The 27,609-nt window shown below is 38.4% G+C and overlaps 2 protein-coding genes and 1 pseudogene across 5 annotated transcripts; 2 read left to right on the top strand and 1 right to left on the bottom strand.

The window, feature by feature from the left end:
- The first annotated feature begins 3,719 nt into the window (after positions 1 to 3,719).
- On the top strand, positions 3,720 to 20,074 carry LOC149024736 (katanin p80 WD40 repeat-containing subunit B1 homolog KTN80.4-like). 3 transcript variants are annotated; one of them, XR_016171666.1, is made up of 19 exons: positions 3,720 to 4,175; positions 4,366 to 4,496; positions 4,872 to 4,989; positions 5,091 to 5,317; positions 5,572 to 5,674; positions 7,955 to 8,025; positions 8,170 to 8,244; positions 8,350 to 8,493; positions 8,626 to 8,857; positions 8,943 to 9,467; positions 10,329 to 10,388; positions 10,472 to 10,590; positions 12,392 to 12,517; positions 16,826 to 16,900; positions 16,984 to 17,096; positions 18,902 to 19,018; positions 19,154 to 19,222; positions 19,301 to 19,471; positions 19,562 to 20,074. XR_016171666.1 is itself a non-coding variant. In XM_089144943.1 (18 exons), the coding sequence occupies exons 1-18, from the start codon at positions 4,148 to 4,150 to the stop codon at positions 19,362 to 19,364; spliced, it is 2,394 nt and encodes a 797-aa protein (XP_089001069.1). In that variant the 5' UTR covers positions 3,720 to 4,147; the 3' UTR covers positions 19,365 to 20,074. The 3 variants fall into 3 exon arrangements, 2 of the variants coding, with proteins under 2 accessions (XP_089001069.1, XP_089001068.1); XM_089144943.1 differs by having other exon boundaries at positions 19,304 to 20,074; XM_089144942.1 differs by having other exon boundaries at positions 19,301 to 20,074.
- A 687-nt stretch (positions 20,075 to 20,761) lies between these two features.
- Positions 20,762 to 21,020, top strand: LOC149024735 (uncharacterized; annotated as a pseudogene).
- Positions 21,021 to 21,898: 878 nt separating this feature from the next.
- On the bottom strand, positions 21,899 to 26,118 carry ABCG11 (white-brown complex-like protein). 2 transcript variants are annotated; one of them, XM_089144940.1, is made up of 11 exons: positions 25,831 to 26,118; positions 25,309 to 25,735; positions 24,929 to 25,218; positions 24,482 to 24,653; positions 24,276 to 24,398; positions 24,026 to 24,154; positions 23,688 to 23,882; positions 23,433 to 23,519; positions 23,062 to 23,334; positions 22,845 to 22,952; positions 21,899 to 22,745 (listed from the first exon to the last, which is right to left on the bottom strand). In XM_089144940.1, the coding sequence occupies exons 2-11, from the start codon at positions 25,723 to 25,725 to the stop codon at positions 22,380 to 22,382; spliced, it is 2,160 nt and encodes a 719-aa protein (XP_089001066.1). In that variant the 5' UTR covers positions 25,726 to 25,735; positions 25,831 to 26,118; the 3' UTR covers positions 21,899 to 22,379. The 2 variants fall into 2 exon arrangements, with proteins under 2 accessions (XP_089001066.1, XP_089001065.1); XM_089144939.1 differs by having other exon boundaries at positions 25,309 to 26,118.
- Positions 26,119 to 27,609: the final 1,491 nt, after the last annotated feature.

Genomic DNA, 27,609 nt, shown 5'->3' with positions numbered 1-27,609 from the left:
GTCAAGATTTCCAATAAAGATTATCATTGACTAATACTCTAGGTTGATTAAAAAAAAAAAAAAAAAACTTCAAGAGATAAAGGTGAAACTAAGAAAAACTTAATTCTATCTCAATCCGAGATAAAAATTTTTAAAAAAAATGTAACTTTAATTTGATTTCACATGTCTCATAAATGAAGTGATTCAAAGGTAAAATTGTTTATTTTGTGTATAAAGTATGTATATATTGGAAGGTATCCACGTTTTTCTAAAATGTCTAAATCAAGAATTAGTGATTTTTAAATTTGAACCCATCAAGCTTGGATGAAATAGATGATTGATTAGTGTAACCTACTAGCACCTAACTCAATTATAATCATCTTACCAAAAACAAAAACTGAAATACAATTATGCTATCTTCATCATGATTTGATACTGTGAAATAAATAAAAAAATTGGGTAAAATATTGTGAATAATTATGCATACATATAGTTGTACATGATAGTTTATATTGGTCAATGGGTTGAAAAGTTCAAATGTACACACAGCAAAAGACAAAGGCGAAAAGTTTTGGTTAAATAAAACTAATTAGGGAGAAACCTGCTACTCCACTTGTTTTTTTTTTCTTTGTAACCACTTGCTGTTCCACTTGTTAAGGTTTATAACAAGGACACTGGTGTAAGGTTTTTTTTTTTTTGGTAAACCACACTTTAATTGGATAAAAAGCGATTACACAAGCCCAGCTCCAGGGACAACAAGTCCAAGAGTCAGGGAGATCTCACAGGCCAAACACGCCTGGAGCTAGAAGAAAGACCACGACGGGCCAAAGCATCAGCAACTACATTATACGACCAGGAAATCCAAGAGAAAGAAAGACGGACCTGGGGAACACAAAGAGAACATATCTCATCAACAAGAGGAGAAACAGAATAGGAAGCAGATCACTTGTTTTGAAGATCAGAAACATCAACTAAGCAATCAGCCTCCATTAACACACACCTAAAGCCAGCTCGGATAGCATAGTTCAGACCTTCCCGAATAGCAATCAGCTCACCTCAAGAGCAGAGAACATCTTCTCAACCATTGACACAGCAAAGAGAATAGAGCCCTTGTGATCTTGACCAATGAAACCAACTCCTCCCATAGCCTGATCATCACAAAATGCAGCATCAAAGTTAACCTTAACCCAACCTCGAGAGGGACAGCACCATCCCGGCAAGTAATGTTCATCAACAAAAATCGGCTAAATAGACCAAACCATTAAATACTCCATAGATGCAGCCTGAGCAGCAGAGATAACATCAGCAGGAGAGGAAGACAAACCCGAAAAATAAAGGGAGTTTCTTGCATGCTAGATGAACCAGATTAGGAACGAAGCAATGCAGAAGGGAATCACCCACTGGTGTAAGGTTTTGATTTAGTATTTATATTTAAAATTAAACGACAACAAACTTTAGTTTTACTCTTCTGTTAAAACCTGATTTCTATTGGACACAAATATTCCTAGAATTTGCCAATGCAGGATTGGTAGAGTGGTAGAGATCCATAATTCTCAGTGGAGAGATCATGTGTTCGATCCTTGCAGACAGCGTCTCCCCCCTGAGGATGTAATCAAGGTGCGCGCAAGCTGGCCCGGATGAACCTCAGCTTTTAAAAAAAAGAAAAAAAGAAAAAGAAAAAAAGAGGAGGCTTAACCCACCAAAACTCTCCATAAAAATAGCTTAGAATAGTAATTTACAAGAAATACAGCCTGAGAATTAGATGTTCTAGTAATCCATCTAAAACTAGTGGAGTTAAACATTGGAAGTAAATTATGAATACTGTTGATACGAAATCCTACTCGTCCTTCCCTGTCACGTTCCTGTAAAGCATGTGCTCGACCTTGGGTGGTCGAGGTACATCTCCGACGATCAAGTCAGTACCAATGAGATATGATCACAACTACTAATAAGGAATTCAAGTAATTGATCACACAAAGTATGAACACTTACTTTCTTATGCCTAATTACGATGTTTATATAGTGTAAGATGTTAGAGATTGACTTGGAATATAACTCTAAGAAGAGTTGTTTACCTGATTCCTTCCTCTAGAAGGTTGATGTCTCTTGGAAGTTCTTTCCTACTCGAGTACTCTTAATGAGATGGTCGGTCCTAACATTAATCATATGGTCGGACCAAATCCTCTTAAACAAGTGGTCGGACCGTGTACTCACGAGATCATTAACAAATACCTTGAATAGCTTCAAAAGTAGCCTAATCGACAGTTGTTAGGGTATTGTTTAGAACCACAAATTAGCAATGGATAATCAGAAGATATGATGTTGTCCTGTTGAATGCTAAGATGAATAGCATCTCTAATTGCCTCAACTTCGTGGTAGTTGCAAAGAAGACTAAAGCACAAGTCTCCAAAAAGAGAACTTGAATTTCAATTCTCTATGGAGTATTACATGTGTACTTCTAGCTCATTTATTTATTTAATTGGAGGGATTGCTATATCAAACTTTAAATTAGGGCCTCCTAATAACCTTGGAAAGTTAAAATTTAGATTTTACTTTTAAATATCAATTGAAGACCTAGAAAAGCATGCATAGTGGTACCCACACTACTTAAAAAATAAACAAAAAAAAAGAAAAAAAGAAAAAAGAAGAAGATTGTCACCAACGTAATATAACGAAAAAGAAAAAGAGAAGGAAGAGAAAAAAAATTTGAAAGCCGCATGAGGGAGGAGCAAAGTAGAGGTAATGAGAATTGTGAGTGGTAGGGTATATACATCATTCTTACTTTAATTTTGATTTCCAAAGGAAGCTTTGAGGGAACCAAATAACGACACGGTTTAAGAATTAGTAAGTACGGATACGAAACAGGTTTTGATCGATTTCAATTCGAGTTGGTTCATATCAAGATGACATTACCCCAATTTTGATCAACTTTGATGATCCAATTCAGACCATGATTCATAATACGTCTTTTGGATAATAGTTCCGATATTCTTTCGTTATCTGATAACATAATAGTAAGTGATAATGTTCATTGAAACGGCTTGTTTTGATAAGTAATACCCAAACATAATATTTACAAAAGAGATCTTCCAAAATATAAATTTGATAAAATGGTCCCTGCAGGAATGTCTCTTAATGTTTCTATGTTTATAATCGCTTTAAGTGTCACTAAAAGTAAATTTTTTGGGGGAGTTTGAAAATAAGGTTTTATTCTTGAGACACTTTTAAAGTTGAAATACTGGTACAGGACAAATTCAAATTTTAGCATTAATTCCGATTCATTTGGGTCCCACAATCAAACCGGATTCTAGATACAAATAAGACTCCAACCGAACCAAACCGAACCAATTAACTATAACATTGGATTCGGTCCAATTACCGGTTCAAATTCAAAATTGACACTTTAAGCCAGGGATACGTTTTGCTTGTCCCTCTCTCAACGTCACCGGTTGACGAGTCACAAACACACGCACCACATTGTTTTACTTATTCGCAAATTTTTTTTTTTTTGTAAATATTTGTAATTTTGTTAATTTTGGGATAAAAGTCATAAAACCCATCTTAGCAGATTATTACTTCATTCCAATTTAAAATAATTCCTTCCTTATAACAGGCTTCCTTCGTATAGTTCTAATTTATTTTTTAATCGTTTCTATAAAAAAAAGAAAATGATTTTTAATTGTAACAGTAACTATATATTTATGTTTATTTTTAAGCCCTTGAATGAATCATACATTTCTGGGTCGCTGAGAAGAAGCTGTTAGCGCTGTATCATCAGCCATTGCGGCAGTAGAAGTGAAGAATAATAGTTGCAGAGTTGCAGTAGTAATGTTGTTGATGATTCCGTCTTTTTTAGACTAAATTTTCCTGATTGGTTCGGGTTTACGTGTTCGTGAGTTAGGTTATTTACGTTTATTGTTTAGTTTTACCTCTTCTTGAAGACAGAGGTTGAAACTTGAAAGAGAGAGAATGTGGCAAGTTTTAGATCTCGATAATTAGAGAAGAAGAAATGTTGAGGCTTCTCGAGATCTTGTCGTCTCTTTCACAGTACTAAAGATGAAGCAAGCTGTTCCACTGTACTTAAGATGAAACAAGTTTTGAAGACGGAGCTAGGGCTTTGGTTTCTGTTTCATTTCTGCGCTGAAGACCTCTCTTTCTATCTGGCTTGATGACGACTAAGCGCGCTTACAAGCTGCGTATCCTTTGCTCGCCTTTCCTTCATCTAGGGTTCTTATTAATCTTTTATTGTGTTGCCCATGGATTTTTTTTTCCACGAAGTTTTTTTATTCAAATGTACGGTATTTGAAGCAGTGCTTTACAATTAGATGGAATTCTAGATTTTCTTTTTTCGCCCAAGGGTTGTTTGTCTTAAATGTGTTGTACCAGAGGAATTTGTGGCACACAGTTCCAGTGTAAATTGCCTCAAAATTGGAAGGAAGACGTCGAGGGTTCTTGTCACTGGAGGAGAAGATCACAAGGTGAACCTGTGGGCTATTGGCAAGCCCAACGCTATATTGGTAAGTTCTCCCTGCCCATCATCTCCTTTATTAGATATTTCCTTTAATTTTTATATAGTTTTATTTTCAAATGTCGATTGGAGAGATGGTATGTGTCAGTTTGAAGATCTACGCTCCCCCCTGCATATGCCCACCATTTAGCTCATATTTAGGTTAAGAACCATCTGGACGATGGCTGTGGGTGACTTTAAGCAACTCCAGTGTTGGCTGCATATTTATTACTTGCAATTTGTCAGGCATAAAGAGGAAAATAGTACACACAAAATTTAAGCAATTGTTCTATTGCTGAATTTATTGCCTGGTTTCTTCTAGGTAGTCTGGTTCCTGTAGACTAATAATGGCATTCCAGTTGACCATACTTTGGTTGTTGTGCAGAGTCTGTCTGGTCATACGAGTGCAATCGAGTCAGTGAGTTTTGATTCTTCTGAAGTTTTGGTGGCTGCTGGAGCAGCAAGTGGCACAATAAAACTATGGGATCTAGAGGAGGCAAAGAGTATGTGTTTTTTATCCAACTTGGGAGATCCTTTTTGGTACTTGATTTTCTGAAAAGTATATTTTTCATTTTATTTCTTGCATGGCTTGGTCCACATGCAGTTGTTCGCACACTTACCGGGCACAGATCAAATTGTATATCAGTTGACTTTCACCCCTTTGGGGAATTCTTTGCATCTGGTTCTTTGGATACAAATCTTAAGATATGGGATATCCGAAGGAAGGGATGCATTCACACATACAAAGGCCATACGCGAGGGGTCAATGCCATCAGATTTACCCCTGATGGCCGCTGGGTTGTTTCTGGTGGAGAAGATAATATTGTGAAGGTGATGTTGGGGCCTTCTCTCTTCATCTTTTATGTGTCGAATTAGTGGCAAACATAGCAGATGTTACTCGTATACATTAAATAGCATCTTTTGCATGATTGACAAGATGTAGTTCAATAGATTTCCATGGTTATGGTTTCTTCCAATAAATTTCCCTTTTGACCAATAATGTAATAGAATATTCGTTATCTATTTTAAAATTTTTATTAGTTAAATAATTTCCTTTTACTTTCTTGTAACTCTGTTGTTAACAGCTGTGGGATCTGACTGCTGGAAAGCTATTGCATGATTTCAAGTGTCATGAGGGCCAAATTCAATGCATTGATTTTCATCCCAATGAGTTTCTGTTGGCAACAGGTTGGGAACACTTTTTATTTACTGTAGTAATCTTATTTTCTTTCAGGGCTTGTATCTACTGGGTTTTACTTCTCATCATAAAAAGTTGCACCTCAGGATATACAAAGTTGCCCCCTATATCTGAAGAGACTGGGACTGTCTAAATGATACTTCTATAGGTGTATTTAGAATTTGACACCTTTTTATTGTCCTTTTCTTATTTTCAAATTTTTTCCCCTGATGAGTGGATTTAATATTCAAGAAAGACGCTAAATATATTCAAAACAAAAGTTGAACTGACTATCCAAGTTGATAAACTGCAACAAATGAAACTTAACAACCATCAGAAGGATGATACAGAAATAGATTTGCAGGGGAGGGGGGGGGGACAATTAACAGAAAGGAGGATGGATGCATCAAGATGAAAAGACGGCACATCAAAATCCGTGGAGTTAGACATAATAGGAAGATCCTAAGAAGAGGCAAGATGCCTTATTCTTGCACAGTGTTGGGACACAAAATTAATTGGAAGAAGTCTGTTCATGATCACAAAGTTTGACATCGTGAATCCTCTTGATAAAAGGTCATTTTCATTTATTCCGTCTCAACCAAATGTGATGAACTGCATCACTAAAAAGCAATGAACCAATGATGTCACAAGATGTTTTGCCGCTAAAGTGTTGCCACCAAAGGTTTCCAATGTCAACTGCCATTTCTGCTGAAAAGGTAAGATAATAATGGGATTGGGCCAACTCTGTTGTGCCTTTCTGCTTTCCAGACATAATTGGAGAAGACACGGGAGAAGAAAAGGTGATCCATTCTTTCCAAAGATTTCCAATAGAGGTAGCAGTTAGGGATAGACAAATTCTTCTGTTGAAGGAGATCCCCAGTAGGAAGTGAATTGGTTTAAGTTATTAAGAAGAATTGTTGCACATCCAGCCAGATTGACCCATTTCCCCTTGGATTCAACTTAGGGTTGATAAATATGGGTGTTGGTCCGCAAGATTTAGTTGGTAATGGGTCTACTCTATTTGCATAAAAATTGGGTTTGTAGGCTTAGTATGGAAATTGCTTAAATGGTTTGCTTTTATGTTTGCATGTCAAACTGATTCAATGTTGGTTCACATTAAGTTAGAGCTACAGTCAACTTAAGTTAGGGTATAAGAGATATTTTAGATTGTAATTAGGCACCTTTCACCCTTCAACACAAGTAACAGTTATGTTTTTAAGTAAAAATGGTTTCCTGTTTTAGATGAGAACTTTATATTTGGTTGATTATAGCCCGAATTTTTACCCCGTTGTGGGAGAATGAAATTGTGGAACGTACTCAGTCATTCCTGACAAATGATGATTGGGACGAGAATCAACATTTTTGAACCTCAAAATGCTTGGTTCTTAGTTTGATCCTAGGTTAATCAACCCCTACTAAGGATATGGCAGGAAGAAATAATAAAGGAGCTCCAGTATAAGGATCTTCATTAGTGCATAAACTGATTGTATACCATCACCGGTACCAGATTAGGTGCACTGGGTTTAGCATGCCCTCTCAAGTAAGGGCTTCCATGGCTGGTTTACCAAAATGAGGACTGCAAATCCATTGACAATATGTCTACAGTGTTTCAAGATGGGCCATGAAATTTGACAAGCAGATGATGCATAAGCTGTCTAGTAGTTGCTGTCTGGCGGATAACACATAAACAAACATTCCTAGCTCTATGCCTCCATCCAGAACCACCATCTCAGCCTTCCATGTTGCGGTACTCTGAAGTTGTTGCGGGCCCAGAGAACCCTTTGCATAAGCTGTTTGCTTCTTTTGTTTGTTCCTATTCTCATTGATATTTCATATATAAAGTTGTTCGCCTGCATTTTGAGCTCGTTTAAGGTTAATGTTCATTTAATGATTAGTTGATTATATAACCATGCATGTCAAATATTTTCTATGTGGCTTACATCAATTTGTACCTGTTTGCAGTTTTCTGTTCAGTATTGTCTCTTTTCAGTTCTTTAGTGAAGACGAATGTCTATATTTATTGTCCTCTGAATGTTTAGTCTTGCTATTTATTAACTTGTATTGTTTGTAAAGCAGTTTGTTTGTTTTTGATTGTTGTCTCTGTGCTTTACTTATTATGTGTGTGAGTGTAATCTGATTTAAATATATTTTGAATACATGGGCTGCCTCTGGTGAACCTGAAAACAGTTATCTTTGTCTGCTGGGCTTGGCCTTTAGGACTTGTGTATTCAGTTGCCTAATCTAGTGAAGCTGCTGGTTTTTTTCTTTGGGGATGTCTTCCTTGTGTACAGGCTCAGCTGATAAAACCGTTAAATTCTGGGACCTTGAAACTTTCGAGCTGATTGGTTCAGCTGGTCCTGAGGTAATTCATTAACATCTACCTTGCACTTTGGTTGAAATTGGCTTTTTAATTTTCGAAATAGATTCCAGGCAAAAAAGAAGTTCCTTTTCTGCATCTTCTGTTAATAACGTGTATGCAATTTTTGTGGACTTTTTGCTGTTTCAGACCACTGGGGTGCGTTCTATGACCTTCAATCCAGATGGACGAACCCTTCTCTGTGGTTTGCATGAAAGTTTGAAGGTAAACTCTCTTTTATCTTTTAACACAACAAATGCATTTGTTGACTTTTAAATATATTCAATGTTTGTCTAGTTTCAAACTGATTTCATGGATGCTGTTATATAGATTTTCTCTTGGGAGCCAATAAGATGCCATGATGCTGTGGACGTGGGGTGGTCTAGGTTGTCGGACATGAATATTCATGAAGGGAAACTACTTGGGTGCTCCTATAATCAGAGTTGTGTTGGTGTGTGGGTTGTGGATATTTCGGTAATGTTCGGAGTAACCTCTATAGTTTTCCTGCACTTGCATGTTCTCTAGTGTTATTTTTTGATGGTTTTGTATTATATGTAATTTCAATTTGATCTATGGCTTCTAATAATGGATGTTTTTTCCCCTCAGCGCACTGAACCATATTCAATTGCCAGTGTGGCTCGATCAAACAGTCATGCAGATCCAAAATCTACTTCAGCTGTGAATCCATCTGTACTGACTGGCAACAATGAGAAGATCAGCACGGGGAGGATATCAGTTTCACAAAATTCAGATCCTGTAGCTAAGGAAACAAAAACATTGGGGAGGCTATCAGTTTCACAAAACTCAGATCCTATGAAGGAAGCCAAACCTTTATCATGTATGTCAGTTGGAACTAAAGTTTTCTCTTTTATGCCTAATGTTAGGTATATTTTCTGATTGTTGGTTCTATGTACTGAATAAAGCTACAGGAAGTATTACTGGTATACCACAAAGGGTCAATGTAAGTTCTGTTCCGAAGACCACAGTGTCAAGTACAGTGGCAACTCCCAGTGCAGCAACTCTAAAGAGGAGTACTGCAAAGTCTCATTCAACATCCAATTCAGTCTTCAACAAGTCAGATGTGGTTCCTGTTATTGTCCCCAGGACTAATGTGAGGCTGGAGCAGGCATCTGATTCCAAAAAGGAAAGTTTTGCAGCTGAAAGAACCCCATTCACCATGCAGACAAGAGTAACTGACTTCAGGAAGCCATCAAACAACAGGGTTGATCAGGAGAGGCCAAATAATTCTGCTCACTCTGTATCAACAGATCATAGGACTACTGAACTGAATGGAGTTACAGATCAAAATTTCCTTCCTGTGGTTGAGAGGCTGAATCCAGCAATGCCTAGTGCTGAAAGAGACTTGAAGGATGCTAGATTCCGCGGGTCTGGAAGACATGGAATGAATCTTTCATCGGATCCATCTGCAGCATACCAGCAAGAAAGTTGTAAGTTTGACCATCACAGTATTATATGCAGACTGTCTGGGCTCATAAACCTGTCTTGGTTGCTTGTAGCTTGCTGATATCTATTAGTACTTTCCTGGCTGCTTACCTTGTTACAAATTGCATCTTTTTACAGTTGGAGTTCCTTGGTAATTATCATTATCTATTAGTTATCAGAAAAGCAAATGCTAAAACAAGTCCCTTACCTTGATTACAAATTGCAACTTTTTACAGTTGGAGTTCCTTGGTAATTATCAGAAAAGCAAATGCTAAAACAAGTCAATCTGGTCAAACTGTTGCTAGGGCTACTGATGTTAAATATGTTGTTGGGTGTAGTTATGTAGTAGGAGCCTAGTAGAGTCTGGGGGTATGGTGGAGTTACTGGAGTGTTTGCACTGCATAACGTGTGTAACATCCATCTTATTGTGTAATTACACTTACATTCAATATTCAATGTTTTCTAGTTGTTTTAGGTCTTCCTACATCTGGAGCTGAATCTCGGGGTAAAGTGTGAGGAAAGTACCCTTAGACATATTTGAATTGCATACCTTTGGTGATATGTAGAGTTCATACTTTTTTGTGCTCGTCACTCATGTACATGAACCTTTTTTGTGCACAATTGAGAGAGCAAGAGAAAGCTTCTCAGATGAAAATGTGGCCCTGCCAAACCTTCTCCTGTCTCTGCCCTATCTCAAACGAGGTCTATCTTGGTGTGTGGCTTCAATATGGCCCCATCATTGGCCCCCTTTGCGTGAAGTTAAAATTTAGTTTCATTTTGGATGTTAGTGTTTGAAGATTTTGGCAATTCTTCATAGGTTACAAAGTATTTTATCGTAAAGATGCTATTTCCCGACTTTGTTGCAGATGATTCTCGGGTGCATAAAGTAAACAGGGATACCTGTTCTGTTGACATTCAGAAAGGAGGTAGATTCTATCTTGAGCTCCCTGTTTTACATGTATGATAAACCATATTGAAGCTGAGGTAGTTGTCATTGATGAAAAAATAGGAAAGACACGCTCACTTGTTGCAAACTGGGAGAAGATAGAGAGTATTCTTCCCTGTGAAGGATCCACATCCAGTAATTCCTCTGAGACAACTGCTGCATTTAATGTGCCCTTCAATATGGTATGGTAGTTTCCTGGTTCTCTCTTCTTTTTTTCTTTAATTGTATGCCAACCACTCTCCATGTTCTTTTATAAATTGAATAGCTTTTATTCAAAATATTAAAATGAGATGAAAATCAATTTCTAAACCAGATACAGTAGAACTTTTGGAAAAATTCCTCAAATAGAAAGGCATGTCTTGTCTGTTGAGGAACAGCCATATGAGGAGCAGCTATTTTAGTGTTAAAACTTCTGCCAAGTTATCTTTGTGATTTGGGTAAAAAAGATACCCAATCTGGTTTGAAGTATTATGATCATTTTAAATTTTTACCTCTTATTGATGTAAACCAAGGAGGATGGGATGCGTGGGTAATCAGATCTTCCCAATCTTGGACACCTTTAGGGTTTTGGGTTTGAGTTGGGTGGTTTTGGTAGGCCATGGGAATCTCAATTAGGCTAATTTTTTGGTCATCTAATGGTTTAGGGAAGGTTTTGGGTTTAACAAAAGTCAATGGGTTGAGAAGGACATAATTGCAGGGTTGTACTAGATGGATTGGGATTCTTGGGTAATTGTTTGTTAGTCTTCCGAAATCTTTTTTCTTTCTTCTTCTTTTGTTTTTCCTTCTTTTCTGGTTTGCTGCAAGAAAGAGAGGAAGCTGAGAGTTGAAAGGAGGGGTGGGGGGTGGGGTATCACAGGGGCTGTGGGAATGGTGGGATGAGTCTAGAAGGATCGTAGGAGGGTGGGGGGGTTTAGAGACCTGCGCACGGCAGGGGAGAGGATCTAAGGGGTGGGAATTCTGGGTTGTGCAAGAAGGGCCAGTGGGTAGGGAATCTGCAGTGGTGTTGGGAGGGAACTGGACTTACCTGGGAATGATCTGAAGCTGCTGTTTGATGGCTGTAGGTTGTGGAAGCTTGCTGGAGATTGTGGGGGCAGAAGTATAAAGCTTGAAGACAGAAAAACTTGAACAACCACAGGGTCCCCCTCAAAGGAACCCTGCCGATACCTCCTTGGCTGCAATACTCAATAATTTTATTCATAAAAAAAACTGATTTCTACTGCTGTAGGCCTGAGAGTATATAGTGTTTACAAGACTCCAAAGTAAAATCAACTTCTAAGAAACCTAACATACTTAAAACTTGGACTCCTAAATTGACTAGACGACTCCAACTGAAATAAGAAACTAATTAGGATTCTGTAATCAGATTAGAAACCCAACTAAAAACACAACAAATAAAAGAAAATGACCCAGAGAGACAAAAAGGGTGTGCTGCTAGGCTCTCTCATGGCTTCTACTGAAGCCCCTTTTGTTGTTCACATCACTTGTTTTCGAAGCTGCAATTGCTAACCTATGCCAATCAAAATGATGCCTATGAAATTTGTACCGAATTAACCAAAGTTCTGACCGAAACTAATATTTTTGAGGAGTTACATTGCATTTTGTTTATACGTTTGTCAAAACTGATATTTGCACAAGATTTCAGTGGTTTCAATCCAACTCTCATAAGCATGCATCAGGGGGTGTCATTGTGTCATTCGCACATGTCTCCCTCTTGGTTCTTTTTATGATTTCTGTAAAGAAACTAATAACCTCCTGAAGGTTTTAGTTCTGTAGGGTTGGTTTTGAAATATGATGCTGACTTACTGTCATGGTGCATTTGCAGATCTAACCTTTATTTTTTATTGGATCCTGATTTCCACTCCCCTTTCTTTCTCCCCTCATTTCCCCCCTTAAGATGTCTGTTTATATTCTGTTGTTAATTATGACCTATATAAACAATGGTAAATTTCAAACGTGATTTATCTTATTCAATGCAATTAACAGAGAGGGCGCCCCTCACCTGCGGAGAAGGAAACAGTTTCTGCTAGCAGTGAGGATTCTATTTCTGATCTAATGGAACAGCATGATCAATTTGTAGGCTCTATGCGATCTCGCTTAACCAAACTACAGGTGATTTGTTTGCCATGAGCTGTAGTAAGTCTTGCAGATTTTTATAATTATATTGTTGGTACAGTTTTGGCCATTACCAATTAAGTTTTTATCTTAATTTGAAAAACCCATATTGTACTGCCAGACCTTGGAAAGAGTGAGGAACAATTGTCTTCCGTTAAGCATCATTTTTGAGAGGAGAAAATATTGCAGAATTAGCCTTGTGCTATCCTGTTCATCCTTTGAAGTCTGTGGTTCTAGTCCTCCTTTCCTTTCCTTTTTCCTATATAGAAGGGCCGTGTGTGTATATAGATGGATCTAGTTCTCTTTGTTTGATAATGCAGCCAACTTGACTTTGCATTAGATAGAGTGCCCTCATTTTCCAAGTTTGTGTCCAACCTAGCAGTTCGACCACCCATGGTTTTATGACCTATATAGGTTGAGGCATTGCTGTCCATGACAGTTTGTGTCCGCTTGTTTCTTTCTAGGACTTGTGACCTTTGCCAATAATAGCCAACCCAAAAATTATGAGGACTTGGCACTTCCCCATGCCCTGGACTGAGTCAAAATTGATCCTTGAGCTTGGCCAATTAGTAATGCCACTTGGTTAGAGAATGTTTGCACCCACCATAATTGAATTCTAAACCAGTAACGATCATCTTAATGCTTGTGGCTGGCTCTAGGGATGTTGGTGCTTAGCTCAGCTCATTTTTTTATGGATTCTATATTTACATATTGTTCTTCTTCAGCAGAAAGTATAAGAGGTCAATAGAGATAAGAGAAGAGGCATTCTGCCTGTGTTTCAAGTTTTGGACGATCTGCTCAAACCATGGGACAGCATCAAATATTCAAACCATAAGCCAACTTGACTTAAATTACACCTCCTAATGCCCAAAAACAATTCTCACTATTTCCAATTAATCTAAACAACACATTATTCACCCAGGAAAAAAAAAACTAGACACCAAAAAAAAAAAAAAAAAGACACCCTGATCCAGAACCACAACCAATTTGGGCTTCTTGTACTGGAATGAGGCTAGGGTTGGGTCCTTTGTTCCATGGTTTTACTTGGTAATGGGCCTCCTTATGGGCCTAAAACTTGATTACCAAGGCGAATTTTAGTCCATTTTATTAGCTTATTGTTATTTTGGTTTTTTTAGAGGTTTAAAATTATGATTGGACTAATATTTTTTTGTATTTTTTATTTTTACTTTGTTTGCGTCTGTTTTTAAATTCCTATAAGTTTGCAATTAAGTCCTTGATTTAGTTATTCTGGTAACAGATTGTGGAAAAGTAATTAGACTTCATTAATTGAATTTTGAATTAGCTGATGAGCCTTCCCATTTGGCTGCTTCCTGTTCTCTTGGTGAGAGTACCGTGCTTGGAGTTGAGACTCAAGCTGCTGGTTCCCTGGTGATTCAAAGTCCAGAAGAATTGACTGGTTTGAGAGGTTTGAAACCCTATTTCCTATTCTCAGGGCATTCTGCCCACTGAAACACTTAATCTCTCTTATTTCTAGCTGCATCCTTAGCCTAAAACCTGCAATTTTGATTACTTATGTCCATCAGAATTTGGCGACATCAAAGGGAATCACCTTCCTGGAGCACCTTCTGTTGGTCCAAAACTCAGCCCCAATAGTCCTTTGGAACCCCTATGACTTCTAATTCTTTTTCTTTTCAACTGCAATAAAAGTTAGGGATTTATAACCAGCCTCCAGAACTGGTCCTGACTTGGACTGGATCCCCTTCCTTGCCCCCTTGTTGCTGTTATAAATTTCCAGCCTATCTAAGACCCTAAAACCCTAAATCTAATCCCCCCCCCCCCCCCCATAACACCAGAAACCCTAAACACCATGGGTTCTGTTTTGATATCTTGGCAATTGGTCCTTATTTGACTGCATAGACTCAAGCTAGAGAAAAATACTTCACCCATGCATAGCCTGGAATGCCTTGTAAAAGAGTATCCCAAATAATGCTTTTATAAATAAATCCCCAAGTTGACATTAGATTTAAAAAAAGGAGTAGAAATCAATTTTCTACTGTCACTGTGTCTTGAAGAAAGTTACAATCTGCTTCAATATGCTTCATTGTCTGATGAAAATGTGAATGATTAGCAACACAAATAGCTGCTTGGTTATCACGAAACATCGTTGTTGGCTTCTGTTAGATCTTAGGTCGGCTATTAGATCTAACAAAAGGTGTAGAGGTCAATATCTTCATCATTGACTCAAACAGTGACAGTCTGATTTAATATTCTTCATTATTAACAATGCAAATAGATGCTCTGTTATCATAAAACATCTCCATTGACTTGTTGATCGATTAACCAAGCTCCTGAATGGAGGACCAGAGCTACATCTACTTAGATTCTGTGTGAGCTATATAACTTGATATTCAGCTTCAGAACTTGAATGAGCCATAATAGTTTGTTTACTACGGCTCTATTTAACAACATTGTCCAATGAAGGTGCAACAGCCTGTAGTAGATTGTTGGCAACAAACTGGAGCTGCCTTCCAATGAACTTGCTTTGGTGTTTGCATTAACTAACAAATCACACCATAGGGGTATCTATAGGCTTGCAGCCTTACATCCTGCGTCACTCAGAAGACCGAGAACATGTTAGCATTATGATAAACTGAACTCGTTTTTACTTTGATTGACCTTGATACCAAGAAAATAGTTGCTATAAGTCTTACCCTGTGAAATCCCATACTTCTCAACATTACCAAAGACAATGATGTCATCAATGTAACCAACCAGCATAATAACTCTAGAGTAATAAAAATTGAGTGACCTGAGTGACACTAGGATAAGCCATATGCTGCAGGAGGTTTGTTTAATTTATCAAACCATGCTCATAGAGATTGTTTCAGCCTATAAATGGCTGTGTAGTGGCTGTAGCCTACAAACTTGCTGAATGTCATCCCCTTAAGCAACATTCCCTAGAGGGGCTGCTCCATATAAACCTCTAGCTGCAACTCTGTATAAAAATGCAATCTTGATATCTGATTGTTGAAGCGCAAAGAACAATTAACAACAAACATATTAAAATTCACACTGAGTTCATGTAGTATTACAACTATGACAACACCACAATAGGATTGATGATATTTTGCACAACAGAACACCAAACACTTCATTGATTGGAAAATAAAAGAAGATCAAAGGGTAGGTTGGGCTTTCTGAGCCCCAGATCTCTCACCCACATCTATCTAAACTGTTGAACTTGGAGCTCTTCCCAAAGCCAGATCCAGCAGCATGCCTCAAAGCCAGATACTTGCTAATGAATGAATGCAGCCATCCAACATGAAAGGAAGAAATAATAATAGAGAAAAATTTATCAGTATTTTAATCAAACTTGAGTATGTTTTGGGGTGGCTAACAACATTAAAGGACCAGTTCGTCTATGTAAAACCCCTAGGTAAAAAACATGAGAGAGTCACGGTGCATGAACACTTTTTTATAGCTTAGAGATGGCCACTGCAATTTTCCTTAGTGTTGTATACATTGCAGTTGTCATTTGTTCTCATGCCATGGAAATCAGAAAATTCAGTTAGTCTTGATGGGTTAGAACCACCATCTCTTGGGGAAAACCCAAGTCCTTTACCCCTTTGAAGTAAAGACTCATACAAGAAAGTAAATATGAGCACTTGTGATTAAATAAGAACAGCTATCAGAACCATTATTATCAGGTTTGTCTCCTAGGTGTCTAGGTGCCTTGGTTGCCTAGGTTGACACCTCGGACTTGTTGGTCACATTGTTGGCTTTGCCTTGCTTTGAGCCCCCTATTTTTGAACACATTGGGTTAGGTTCTTCTGCTTTCTGGATTGAAATGGCCATATGTTAATGCTCAGATTCATAGTGAGTTCAAGTTCTAAGGACTTGCCTTGGAAGAATATCAGAAAAAGAGAGAAAGAGTTTGCTCAATTGAGTCTTGCTTCACAACCTTATGCTTTGGTTGCATTAGGTCTTGCTACTGCTGCACTATCCCTTTTAGATACAACTTTATATGTAATAAATGACAGGAGAGCTCGTGCTTAAAACGCAGAAACTAAAAGTTCTTAACCCTTTTGCTCCAAACTTGGTTAAACCCAGTTGGCTACTGAAAGGCAAAAGCTGTAACAGTTCACCTTCCCCTCTTGTTGAGACTCAAGTACACAACCTGCTGCTTTTTTCCTGCTGACAAACTTTGTATTTCACTTTCAATTATGCCCTAACTAGGTGAACTATAAAATTGGTGGTATAAAACTACTAGATATTCTTTAATTTCCTTCCCATCCCAATGTTAATTCGGTTATATAAAAGGAGAACTCATTGTAAGTCTTGCAGGTGATCCGTCGGTATTGGGAGAGGAATGATGTGAAGGGGGCGATTGCTGCAATGGAAAAGATGGGCGATCATGCCGTAAGTATAGTGTTGGTGGTAGTCCTAGGAACTAGTATTTTTACCGTCTGTATCATGACATTTTCTGTCTGAGGGATATGCAGGTGCTTGCTGATGTGATCAACATTTTTACTGAAAAAATTGATATGGTTACGCTGGAAATCTGCACGTGCCTCTTGCCGCTTCTTACCATTCTTCTTGAAAGTAACTTGGATAGGTGAGAACTGAGGAGTCTTTTCCTAATTTTGGTGTACTCAAGGTGCGCCTCAGTCATGCATCTTGTGCCTTGGGCGTAGTGTGCACTCCTTGTGCTTCGTTATGTTGCACTAGGAACTAGTTTACTGTGATGCATGCCCTTGTGCACTTTTTGTTTACTTGTGTGCCTTGGTATTCCCTTTCTGGTTGGGTTTTTTCTTTAAGCTAAGTGTATGACCTTTTTGTTCAACCAAAGCAGCCCTGGGTTTTGCTCTGTTTTGACAAATAGAGCTTGATCTTCATTTTTCATATTATTTAGATTGTGAAGCTTTTGTGTTGATATCTTACTCACACATTGGTTTTGTGCTATCATAGTTAGTGAGGCACCTAAGTTACTAAGGTGCTCAAGGGCCTTAACTGTGATGGTGATATGGCAACCGTACAGCGTTAGTGTTAGTTTTTAATATTACCATTTTATATGGTGCAAATAGCATATTGAAACTTATATATTTCTATTGATATGCTCAAGGAATCTTAAAGAATCATACTCCTGTAATGGATCATTAGAAAAACTAGTCAACACACTTTTTTCATCTTATCATTGCAGCAATATTTTATATAAATATGCTTCTCTCTAAGAATTTGAAGTAGATGGATGCTTTTGTTTTACCATTATATTTTTGTATTGGATAGACCACAAAACCAACTTTCCAAGAAATTTAGGATTACTTAAATCTGATTTATATTAAAAGAGTTATGTTCCAGTCATACCTGAGTTGGTGTAGTTGAATGTTATCAAAATTGCACTGAATGAAAAGAAAATATCATTTATATATGTTTTTTTTTTTGGATTGGGGTTGACATTTTTCCCTTCTTTTCTTTTCAATTGTTTTTATGTTATTCACATTAGGGGGAGTATTTGCTTATTTATGAAGAACATCTCAAGTTACAAATAAAAGAGTGAAACAACAAAACATAAATATAAAAGAAAACAAATATAGAAATGTTTACTTAAATAAATGAAGTAAAAAATATAAAATGAAATAGCTCGTTTATAATTATTCGTTTAAATGTTTTTTTGGCATAAATAGGAGCCAATAGTGGATGTTATACCTATAAAAATCATTGCAAAGGCAGCTTGCGATGAGGCAGCAGCTGTCTAGGCCCTTACAAAAATTCCAAGACCCCTAGGCATCAACTTAAAATAAGTATGGGTGCTGTGGAACTCAAGCTTCGGTACCTTAGTTGTAAATTTTGTGATTATGATTGTACCCGTTAACAGGGAAAATGCTGGACTGGCTGCCAGATTGCGCAGCTTGTGTAATCCTCCGGGACCCCTCTGGAAAAAACTTTCTTGCAGTACCATGTCCAACGTCTCCCTAATTAATATAACCTGTTTGAAAAATTGTCTGTAACACAAACTAGTCATTTTTTGGTGGTTTGGTATTTGTTTTTCATTTGCATCTGTACTTTTATTGGCTGAGCTATGTATGATTCCAAAATTGCACTTTTGGTCTAGGTTACTCCTTTGAGCCTGTTTTTTGGGGGGCAATATTTGAGCCTATCTTTTGCCCCTTGCTTTAGTTACAATTGATACTCTGATGGTTAATCAACAGAAGCTAATGTAGTTGAGCTCACTATGTTTTGTAACTTCCAGTCAATAAATGTCTGAAGGCATTGTATGTTGTCTGATGCTGCCGTGCTTCATTTTAGATAGTTATTTATGAACCCATACTTTCTAGTTACTGCCTCGGGTGATCATTTAACTGTATATTCAAACTAGATTTTGCCTCTCTTGTAATGTTTGATTGGCTATCCCATGTTCAGGCATTTAGGCATCTCTTTGGAAATGTTGCTGAAATTAGTCCGAATCTATGGTTCTGTGATCCATTCCACGTTGTCAGCATCATCATCTGTTGGTGTTGATATCCAGGCTGAACAGAGGTGTGACTGGTTTCATTTTGTTTCTGTTTCTTTTTTTTTGGTACGACATTTTCTTTCTGTTTCATGATCCCATTTTATCACTACTGAAGAATTTCTGCTGGAAGGCTTTATCATGTTATCTGTAATTGATTCCAGGCTGGAGCGTTGTAACGTATGTTTCGTTGAGCTTGAAAAGGTTAAACGCTTCCTTCCTTCTCTTATGAGGTGAGCATTCTTCCATTCATCTACCTTTTACCCTCTGCTTGGCAGTTTACATGTATGTCATTTTCATTCTTTCCACAGAAGAGGGGGCTCCATTGCCAAGTCTGCACAGGAGCTAAACCTAGCTCTTCAAGAAGTTATATAAGCCAAATAGTACTAGTATACATGATGGAAATGCAATTCTTTTTTGCCCTCCGTTCCCCTGTAAGATTAAGTTGTCTCCAAGGAAGCGGGGATTGTGCAGTGATAGAGGTCTGAGAGGTTCCCTGTTCAACATCACATTGTTTTCTGCTGCTATTTGTGTACATGCTAAGTTGAATCATTAACTACTGAATACCACAGCTAACAGAGACCCTTCACAGCATACGGGGCCCACTTGGTGACAAATGTCTGGCCAAAGATGAATTCGGGTGGATACCCCGGCTCCGTTTAGTCTTGGAGCTTTAGCTTGACAAGCTTGATCAGTTTTTCAGTTTGTAAAGTTTGGCTATCGATTTTGTGATTTATATTGTATCATACATTGTATTCTTGTGTCGATGTACTGGAAAATTCATGAAATTATTGGCTCTTGTGGCCTTAAATTTGCTTTTAGAGCAAATTCCACGGCACTTGCTATAAAGGGGGTAAAACTCTTGATCACCGGCTATTACACTCACTAAAAATTGCAAGTTATTTACAGTTACATTTTCAGTTAAGTGGATGTATAAAATGACTAAAATACTTTTATTTATATTTAATACATTTAAAATGTGATTTTTAAATTATCTAAATACCCTCAATTAGGTATCTGTTCACCCATCTTCTTATGCGAGAAACTGCTCTCCACTGCCAACGACCGGACCACAGCCCACCGCCCAACTCAACTCAAACCAGCAGCAGCTGTTGGATTTTTATCTGCTTCTGTATAGACACCCTCCCATTACCTCCAGTTGGCCGTTAGATTTTAGACATGTGAATCATTCCAATCGGTAGAACATAAATTCATCTGAAAAAACAAAAAAATTTCTAAGTCGCCAATTCTCCCTCCTCCATCTTCCGGCTGGCGTCGCCACCAGCACTGTATTCTTCCTCTTCAACCCCGGCAGTAATCGAATCTGCCGCCACTGTCACTTGCTATATTATCTCCTAGCCTCTCTGGCAATACTCACCGAGTTAAAGATGAAGTAAGAAGCAATAGAAGAGAGATGAATGGATATCTTAGAGCAACGTTCATCTCACCATGTATCTTCTATGCCAGTCCTTGAAATGAGCATAATAGTACAAGAAATTAAAAAATTGGTGGTTGGCTTAATCTTCTTTGGTTTATTCTTTGTGTTTATTTTTACTGTAAAACGATTTCTCTTTTCTTCTTCTTTCTTTAGATTGGGGAGAGGATATGAAGATTAAAAAAAAAGAAAAAAAAATAGAAGAGGTGAATTGTACAGCTGAATCAGGCCCCTTTCTTTTATCTCTTGTCTGACCAACAGATTTAAGAAAACCAAAAACAAATCTCTGTAAATCTCTTCTAGACATTTTTATTTCGTTTAGGGTTTTTTGTTGACCATGGCTTTAGAGTGGGTTGTTCTCGGTTAAGCCGCCAGCACTAAAGCAATCATGCTCCTTCTGTTGCCCTAATGTGAAGCCAAATCATGTACTCTGACGGAACATCTTCGCCACCAAAAATCCATCCAGAAGAGGCAACATAATGCCCTTTTGATCGCCGCAGCTCTCATCTTCTACTGGTTTCTTCTCCGTCACTCACCTTGTGGTCCATCTCGAGCAACTTAACTAATGCATTAAGACATTGAAGAATCAAGATTGATTACATAAAGATAAGCTTGGTTTACTTCAAAAAAGAATTGAAAAAGAATCCCTTTCTCTCTCTTGATTTGATTTTGTTTTTATGTTGAGCTTTGATTTGTGTAGATGTTTTACGTTTAAAATGATATTAGTGAACATTCAGGCAATCGATTCAACTATCCAGAGTTGAAGAGGAAAAAAAGGTAGAGATGGTGATGGAGAGGAGAGAGAATTGAGAACTTACAAATGTGTGTTTTCCAGATGATTTTTTGCCCATCCGATTGGAATGATCCGCGTGTCTAAAATCTAACCGCCAACTAGAGGCATGGGAGGGTGTCATTACAGAAGCAGATAAAAATTCTCCTATATAAGAACAATAAACCCTCCCATTTCTCTTCCTCACGAGTTCTATTTCTTCCTCCAATTTGCAGATGCTAGGAATTGGGATTCCTCGACCAATATGGGAGATCCAAACAACATCTCCGGTGTCCACATTGACGACAGCCATGAGTCCTTCAATGGGTCTTATGTAGAAATTAGCCGTGCCTTCGTTGCAATAACAAGAAACCTTCACCAATCTTCTTCCTTCTTCCTCTACCCCATACCATCAAGTGGTGAGTGGTACTTTAAAAGGTAATAGTGGGTTTTACCCTTTTTATAGCGGGTGGCATGTAATTTGCTCTTGCTCTTGTGTCATCTATGTGAATTCGATCATATCTATATTTTTCAGTTAAGAGTCCCTTATTCATATATTTTTTTAATAGTTAATTTAAAAAAATTTAGTTATGTAGGGACCAGGTCATTTAGATCTGTCTTATTCAAAAGGGTAGAAGAAAAGCTAACACAGTAGAAACATAACTCATGAAAAAGAGTGATCTGTATATTTTCTTGAAAGCAGTTCTAAACGCTGCATATGAAACATATCACCCGTTTTTTAATAATTTAATAATGGGTGAAACACAATACAAAAAACTCGTTGCATGCATGCATGCTTTACATCCATGTTTGAACTAAGATGACTTGGTCTGACACCCAGAAAAGAGTGCCGAGAGAGAGAGAGAGGGAAGGACAGTCGGTTCGATTCTTGCCCTCTGTCCCTGGGCAGATATAAGTTTTTCTAGGCTCAGATTCAAGGGCTTTTCCCATCATCAGTTTTCTTTACACCAAAAGCATCGTCTCTTTTGACTATCACAACTTTGGCTTCTAGGGCAGTTCAAGAGTGGTTCAGATTGAACCCAAACCAAGATGATTCCTCCTTTAAATTAAATTGTGAATTCCTTCTATTAATATTAGTGTAATATTATACTACAAGTATTCCCTTATGAATAAATAAGTCCAAACTTTGAACAAGCAATCAAGAAGGTTGTACGAGCTTCTTCTACTAATTGTTTGCTGATGTCTGGCTAGCAACATAACCCCTCAGGGAAGGCGAATGAGAGAGGCGACGATGATCTGGTGATGCTAATGCCATATGATTGGTGCCCTCCCGCTGCTTCTTCCATTTCATCCTTCTTCTTGCAATGTAACCTCTGATCCAAGGACTCACATCTTCACTGACCTTGATCAAGATGAAGAAGATGATTCGATAGATCACAATCATGCTGAAGAGTACACTTAGATCCACCCATTTTGATCGGTTCACGTCGATCTGGAATATGTATTCCAGGATGTATTCACCAGGAATCTTGGGTTGATCTGGGGTCTGGTTGTCAAAATACAACCCCCTCAGATCATTTTGATATTGACCCTGAGTTTCAAAACCCAGATCAGTTTCAACTCAATATTGGACATAATTAGCAGAAGAATAAGCAGGAGAACACATATCTAGTCAATTAGTGCTCTTTACCTGAAGAGCCCAGAAGTGGAAACTGATATAGGACATGGGGTACCTCCAGAAGGGCTTTGGGATATCGTTTGGGAGCCTGAAGTACCCAGAAACCAGCATGAAAATTCCCTATTCAGTGTACAAGAGAGGTCACTATTATCACCAGTGAAACTCTTCATCAAATAAAGAATCATTTGAAGGGATTACAGCACCCTACAGAAAACAGTGAGTTTGTTACCTGGATTCCAGCTCCTGTGATTATTCCCATAAGAAAGTTGGGGACGACACTTGCTAGGGCCATCATCAAGCTCTCAACCACTGTTACACTTGCGTACAAGCACAATACAAAGAACAAATAATGTGTGAACCCTGGGTGAAGGCGAACCATAAAGTAGCATATTGTTCCTGAAATAAAGGTTATCATTATCAGAAATGGCATTGCAGAAAGTGTGTTGCTGATGACAAATGCGGCCACGCCATAGTGTCCATTCAACCTTTCTCTCTGGAAAACCTGAAGTTGTCAACCAGATCTAATCATCACTTGTTTCTAGCTTGAATAAAGGTTTTAGTAATTATTTAGTACTCGATTAACATCCATTAAATACTTACCTTCATATCCTCCACAAATGAAGGGAACCCTCCAATGGACATAAAAGTGACAAATCCAAAGACAAAAGAAGCACAAGAACCTCTTCCCTGGTTCACCAAAAAAATAGAAAAAAAATTAATTCTTCATCAAATGGTGGATGTTCTGAAATAGAACCTTCTGGCATAGCACATAAAGAAAGAAGAAAATGTTTGGGGAACTAATCCAGAAAGTGAGAGGGCTTCAGAGACTCAGTTGTTGAAGGACTAGGGAAGTACCAGAATGGAATTGTAACTTGTTCCCACGTTCAAGTATATAGTTCCAATGCAGATAGTCACTATGATGTAGATCACAAGCCTCAACCAGTAATACCCAAAGTCCCTTGACATGTTGGCAAACGAGCGCTTGGTTAAGGTGAAGGCTTGCATAAAGAAACTAGCCTGAGTCCCTCCTGAATCTAGCACAGTTCCTTTCTGCAACATATAAGAACAAAATTTGAGCTTTGATGGCCTACCTTCAATGAATTATGGTAATTTTCTAATAGGATTAAAAGCCATAGAAGTCCTGAAGAAGGGTCAATAGAATCTGCAGAAAAAAAGACAAAAAAAATACTCACAACTTTGGATATGTCTTCAATTCTTTGTTTGGCTGCATAATTGTTCTGAGAAGTGTTATAGAAATCAACGAGCTTTCGGATAGCTTCCGCTGTAGTTATCTTCTCCAGAGGATCATCAGTCCTTTCAAACTGAATACAAAAGTGTTTTATAGCAAGAACAAAATTGTCAGCCTTGTGGAATCAAATTGCTCAGACTGACTTGCTCAAACAAGAACAAGAATACCAAGACAATTATAGATAGACTTCCTACCCTTATTTTCATGGATCCTTTCAGAGTGGCTTTGACCTTATCAAAATCCGAGTTTATGCACCTCAGAAAATGGTCAGATGGGTTCCTCAGAGCCGGGCAAGGGAAGCCGGCTTGTGCAAAGAACTACAAGAGAGGAAGAAAGATGAGAATGGTCTTGCTGTAGTGTCATGGTGGGTGGATCATTAAGGCTGTAGATATTGTCTCACCTCATATGCCTCAGAAGCCTGTCCAAAATAAACAGTCTTCCCTCCAGAGAGCAAGTAAAGACGATCAAAAAGCTCGAAAACCTCGCTGCTGGGCTGGTGAATTGATGCTATTACAGTCCGGCCATCTCGAGAGAGGCCTCGCAATGTCTGAGTCACAAAGAAGGCTGAGGCACTGCCCCAAAAATCCCAATTTGACAACCCCATCGATAACAAGTTAGTATTTCTTAATGACCCAGATCAGAATTCATGAACCAGTACAAAAGAAGCAGATGCTCACAAAACTATTTATAAGATTGAATAAAGAACAAACAGAGACATCAGACATAAGATGAAACAAATCAGGAAACTGAAAGAGTGGCAAATAGACAAGTGATAGAAAATAAACAAGTAAACGACAATGGCAGTGTCAGTTGAACTTTTTATAATTGATCAATGTTGGGATCTAACCTATCAAGTCCACTGGTTGGCTCATCGAGGAAGAGCAATCTGGGTCTCATCAAGATTTCAAGAGCAATACTGACCCTTCTCTTTTCTCCACCACTGATCCCTCGTAGATGCCAGTTTCCAATTACGGTATCGGCACAATCTTGAAGACCCATTTCAATAATTGTGCTCTCTACCAGAGCTTGCTTGTCTGATCGAGGCATATTATCAGGGAGACGAAGTCGAGCAGAGTATGAAATCGTTTCTCTCACGGTCAAAGTTCCGATCAGGTTATCGTCTTGAGTAACGTATGCCTGAGCTTCCATTACATATTATCAGTTCACACAGAAATTGGGAGTCACAGAACAGAGAAATTAGTAGAGGCATGTTGAAGATTAACTAACCGCTGTGCCAAAAGAGAGTTTGGTCTTGCGGCCGTTGAGAAGAATGGTGCCGGAGAGGAAAGCGTTGGTGGCGAGACGGCTGGAGAGAGCATCAAGCAAAGTGGATTTACCTGAACCAGAAGGACCCATTAGAGCAGTGAGAGTGCCTGGTTCAGCAAACCCATTTAGATTCTCCAACACCTTCTGAGTCTCTCCATTGCCGACGGTCACCGTCACGGTCAGATCTTTCCATGTAAGCTTTGCAGACACATCTCCCACGAATTCCTTATCAGTTTTCTCCCTCCATAAGCTCTCACTCAAGGGGCTAAGCCCACCTACTGTAATTCCATTCTTCTGTGGCTTGTTAGCCTCTATCTCCATTATCACATGACTTGCAGTTTCAGAGTTATTCACCCTCTTTTGTTCACTACTTGCCATTTAGTATATACTGAAGATACCAAATACAGGAGATGGGGATTAAGATATATGTATCATACAAAAATTAAAAAGGCAAGGAAGAAGAGAAAGGTGTGAGGAACTAACTGAAACTTGAGAAATGAGAATGGAATGAGAGGAGTGAGAATGGGTCTGTAGTTCTTGACTTGGAGAGAATCAGAGAGAAGAATATTGAAGAAGCATGCAAAAAGAGCCAGCCTCTTGCAGTTTTGCTTTTGGTGTGACAACCAATAAACAGTTGAAAGCTGCAACTACAAACGTTTCCTGACTCTTCTTCTTCATCATCACATGTTTAATGGCCACCCACCACCCCCCACAAGTCACCAATCCGAACACACAGAAGAAGACGGAGATGAAATCAGACAGTGGGGGCTATTTCATTTCCTTTTTGTGATAACAGACTCGGGATTTTTTCTTTTTAACTAATAGAATTGAATTTGATCATTATGAGTTCTGGTAGTAGTTGGTTGATCCATTTAATGGTCAAACTTTAAAACAGACCCACCCATCTCCCCTTCTATAAGGACATTTCAGGACGACCTGCAACTGTAATGCCTTACGACACCTGTTGCTTATCGGTTAAGTGCAATCATACATTCCCGGTTTGTCTTTCATTGGTTAATCATTCTTTTCAAGCAAAGAAAATCTGGATCTGCATTCTCTTCACGGGGGAGGTTAAATTAAAAAAAGAAGAAGAAAGAATTGAAGCTTGCATATGGACTTGCATTTATGATCGTTCACTGGCTCTTGCGAGTATTATTGCCTGGACCCATCTTACTAGTGATGAATTCCAAGACCAAGAGAAGGCGGCTAGCTACTAACAACTTCTTTTCATTATTTGTGTTTCTGAGATCAAGTTTTCTTAGAGCTAAAGAGTTTGAATTTCCTTCAGGTCGAAGTTTCTTCTGGTCGAAGTTTGAGGATTTGTCGAGGTGCTTGTCAAATTGACTTAGAAAATTTTTTTCACCCAGATACAGAAAGTAACAGATACAGAAGCCTGATTTCCACCAGAACGCATTGGAAGAGATCAAGAACATCACTATTAATGCATCAGATTTCTCTAGGAAACATCATAAGCCACGGACTTGATATACTTTATACACTATTAGTGTGAGCTAGGATCACCTCCTCTTGTGGGTAACGTATAATACTATTTTCTGTCCTCAGCTAATAAGGTGTTCACCCCTTTGACCACGATTGCACCACTCGGTTACCTTCCTTTGATGGATCCTTTTCTACCTCTTTTGCTTGGGCCCTCATTCATAACACCCCCCTTTTATCGTTGCTTTGCACTCTCTAGTTTAGTTCAAAAGCCACATTCCCTACCATACTTTATCTACTTGGAGAAAGCCCGGCCTTAACCTTTGCCTCCACACCTAGACCTTCCTATCCAATCAACACCTCAATGTCAAGCCCAACTGTATCCTTAGTTGGAATGGTCCCTAAGAAGTAAATCACTTATTCTTTTCTTGCCATTCTCGTTCTTTTTGGGCAACACCCCTGTCAACATTTGCCTCACTAGAGACGGACGACCCTTATGTTCTTCAGGGATTGGATTTGGTTCTTGAGACATTTTGCAAGCTTTTCCATTTTCGATGCAGTAGGTAAATTTCTATTCAATGCTTTGATCTCTCACATTTGGTGGTAGTGGAATATGAGATGATGCACCTCCAACTCAAAATCTCTTGATTTGGTTTGAAAATTCACCTGTTCTGATGTCTCTACTAAATTGTAGTCTCTCCCCTATCCCTCAATTTTAGCTAGGTTTTCTCTTGCTGACTAGTAGATTGTAATCTCCCCTCCCCAAGCCCCCCCCCCTTCTTTTTTCTTGTTTTCCTTTCGTTTTCCCTTGTACATTCTCTTTCG

This window comes from Hakea prostrata, chromosome 2, assembly GCF_041222555.1.
Source record: "Hakea prostrata isolate BN-2017 chromosome 2, UWA_Hpros_2, whole genome shotgun sequence".
NCBI lineage: Eukaryota > Viridiplantae > Streptophyta > Magnoliopsida > Proteales > Proteaceae > Hakea > Hakea prostrata.
The sequence above is the reverse complement of the archived record's forward strand: the minus strand, read 5'-3'. Positions and strand labels throughout refer to the sequence as shown.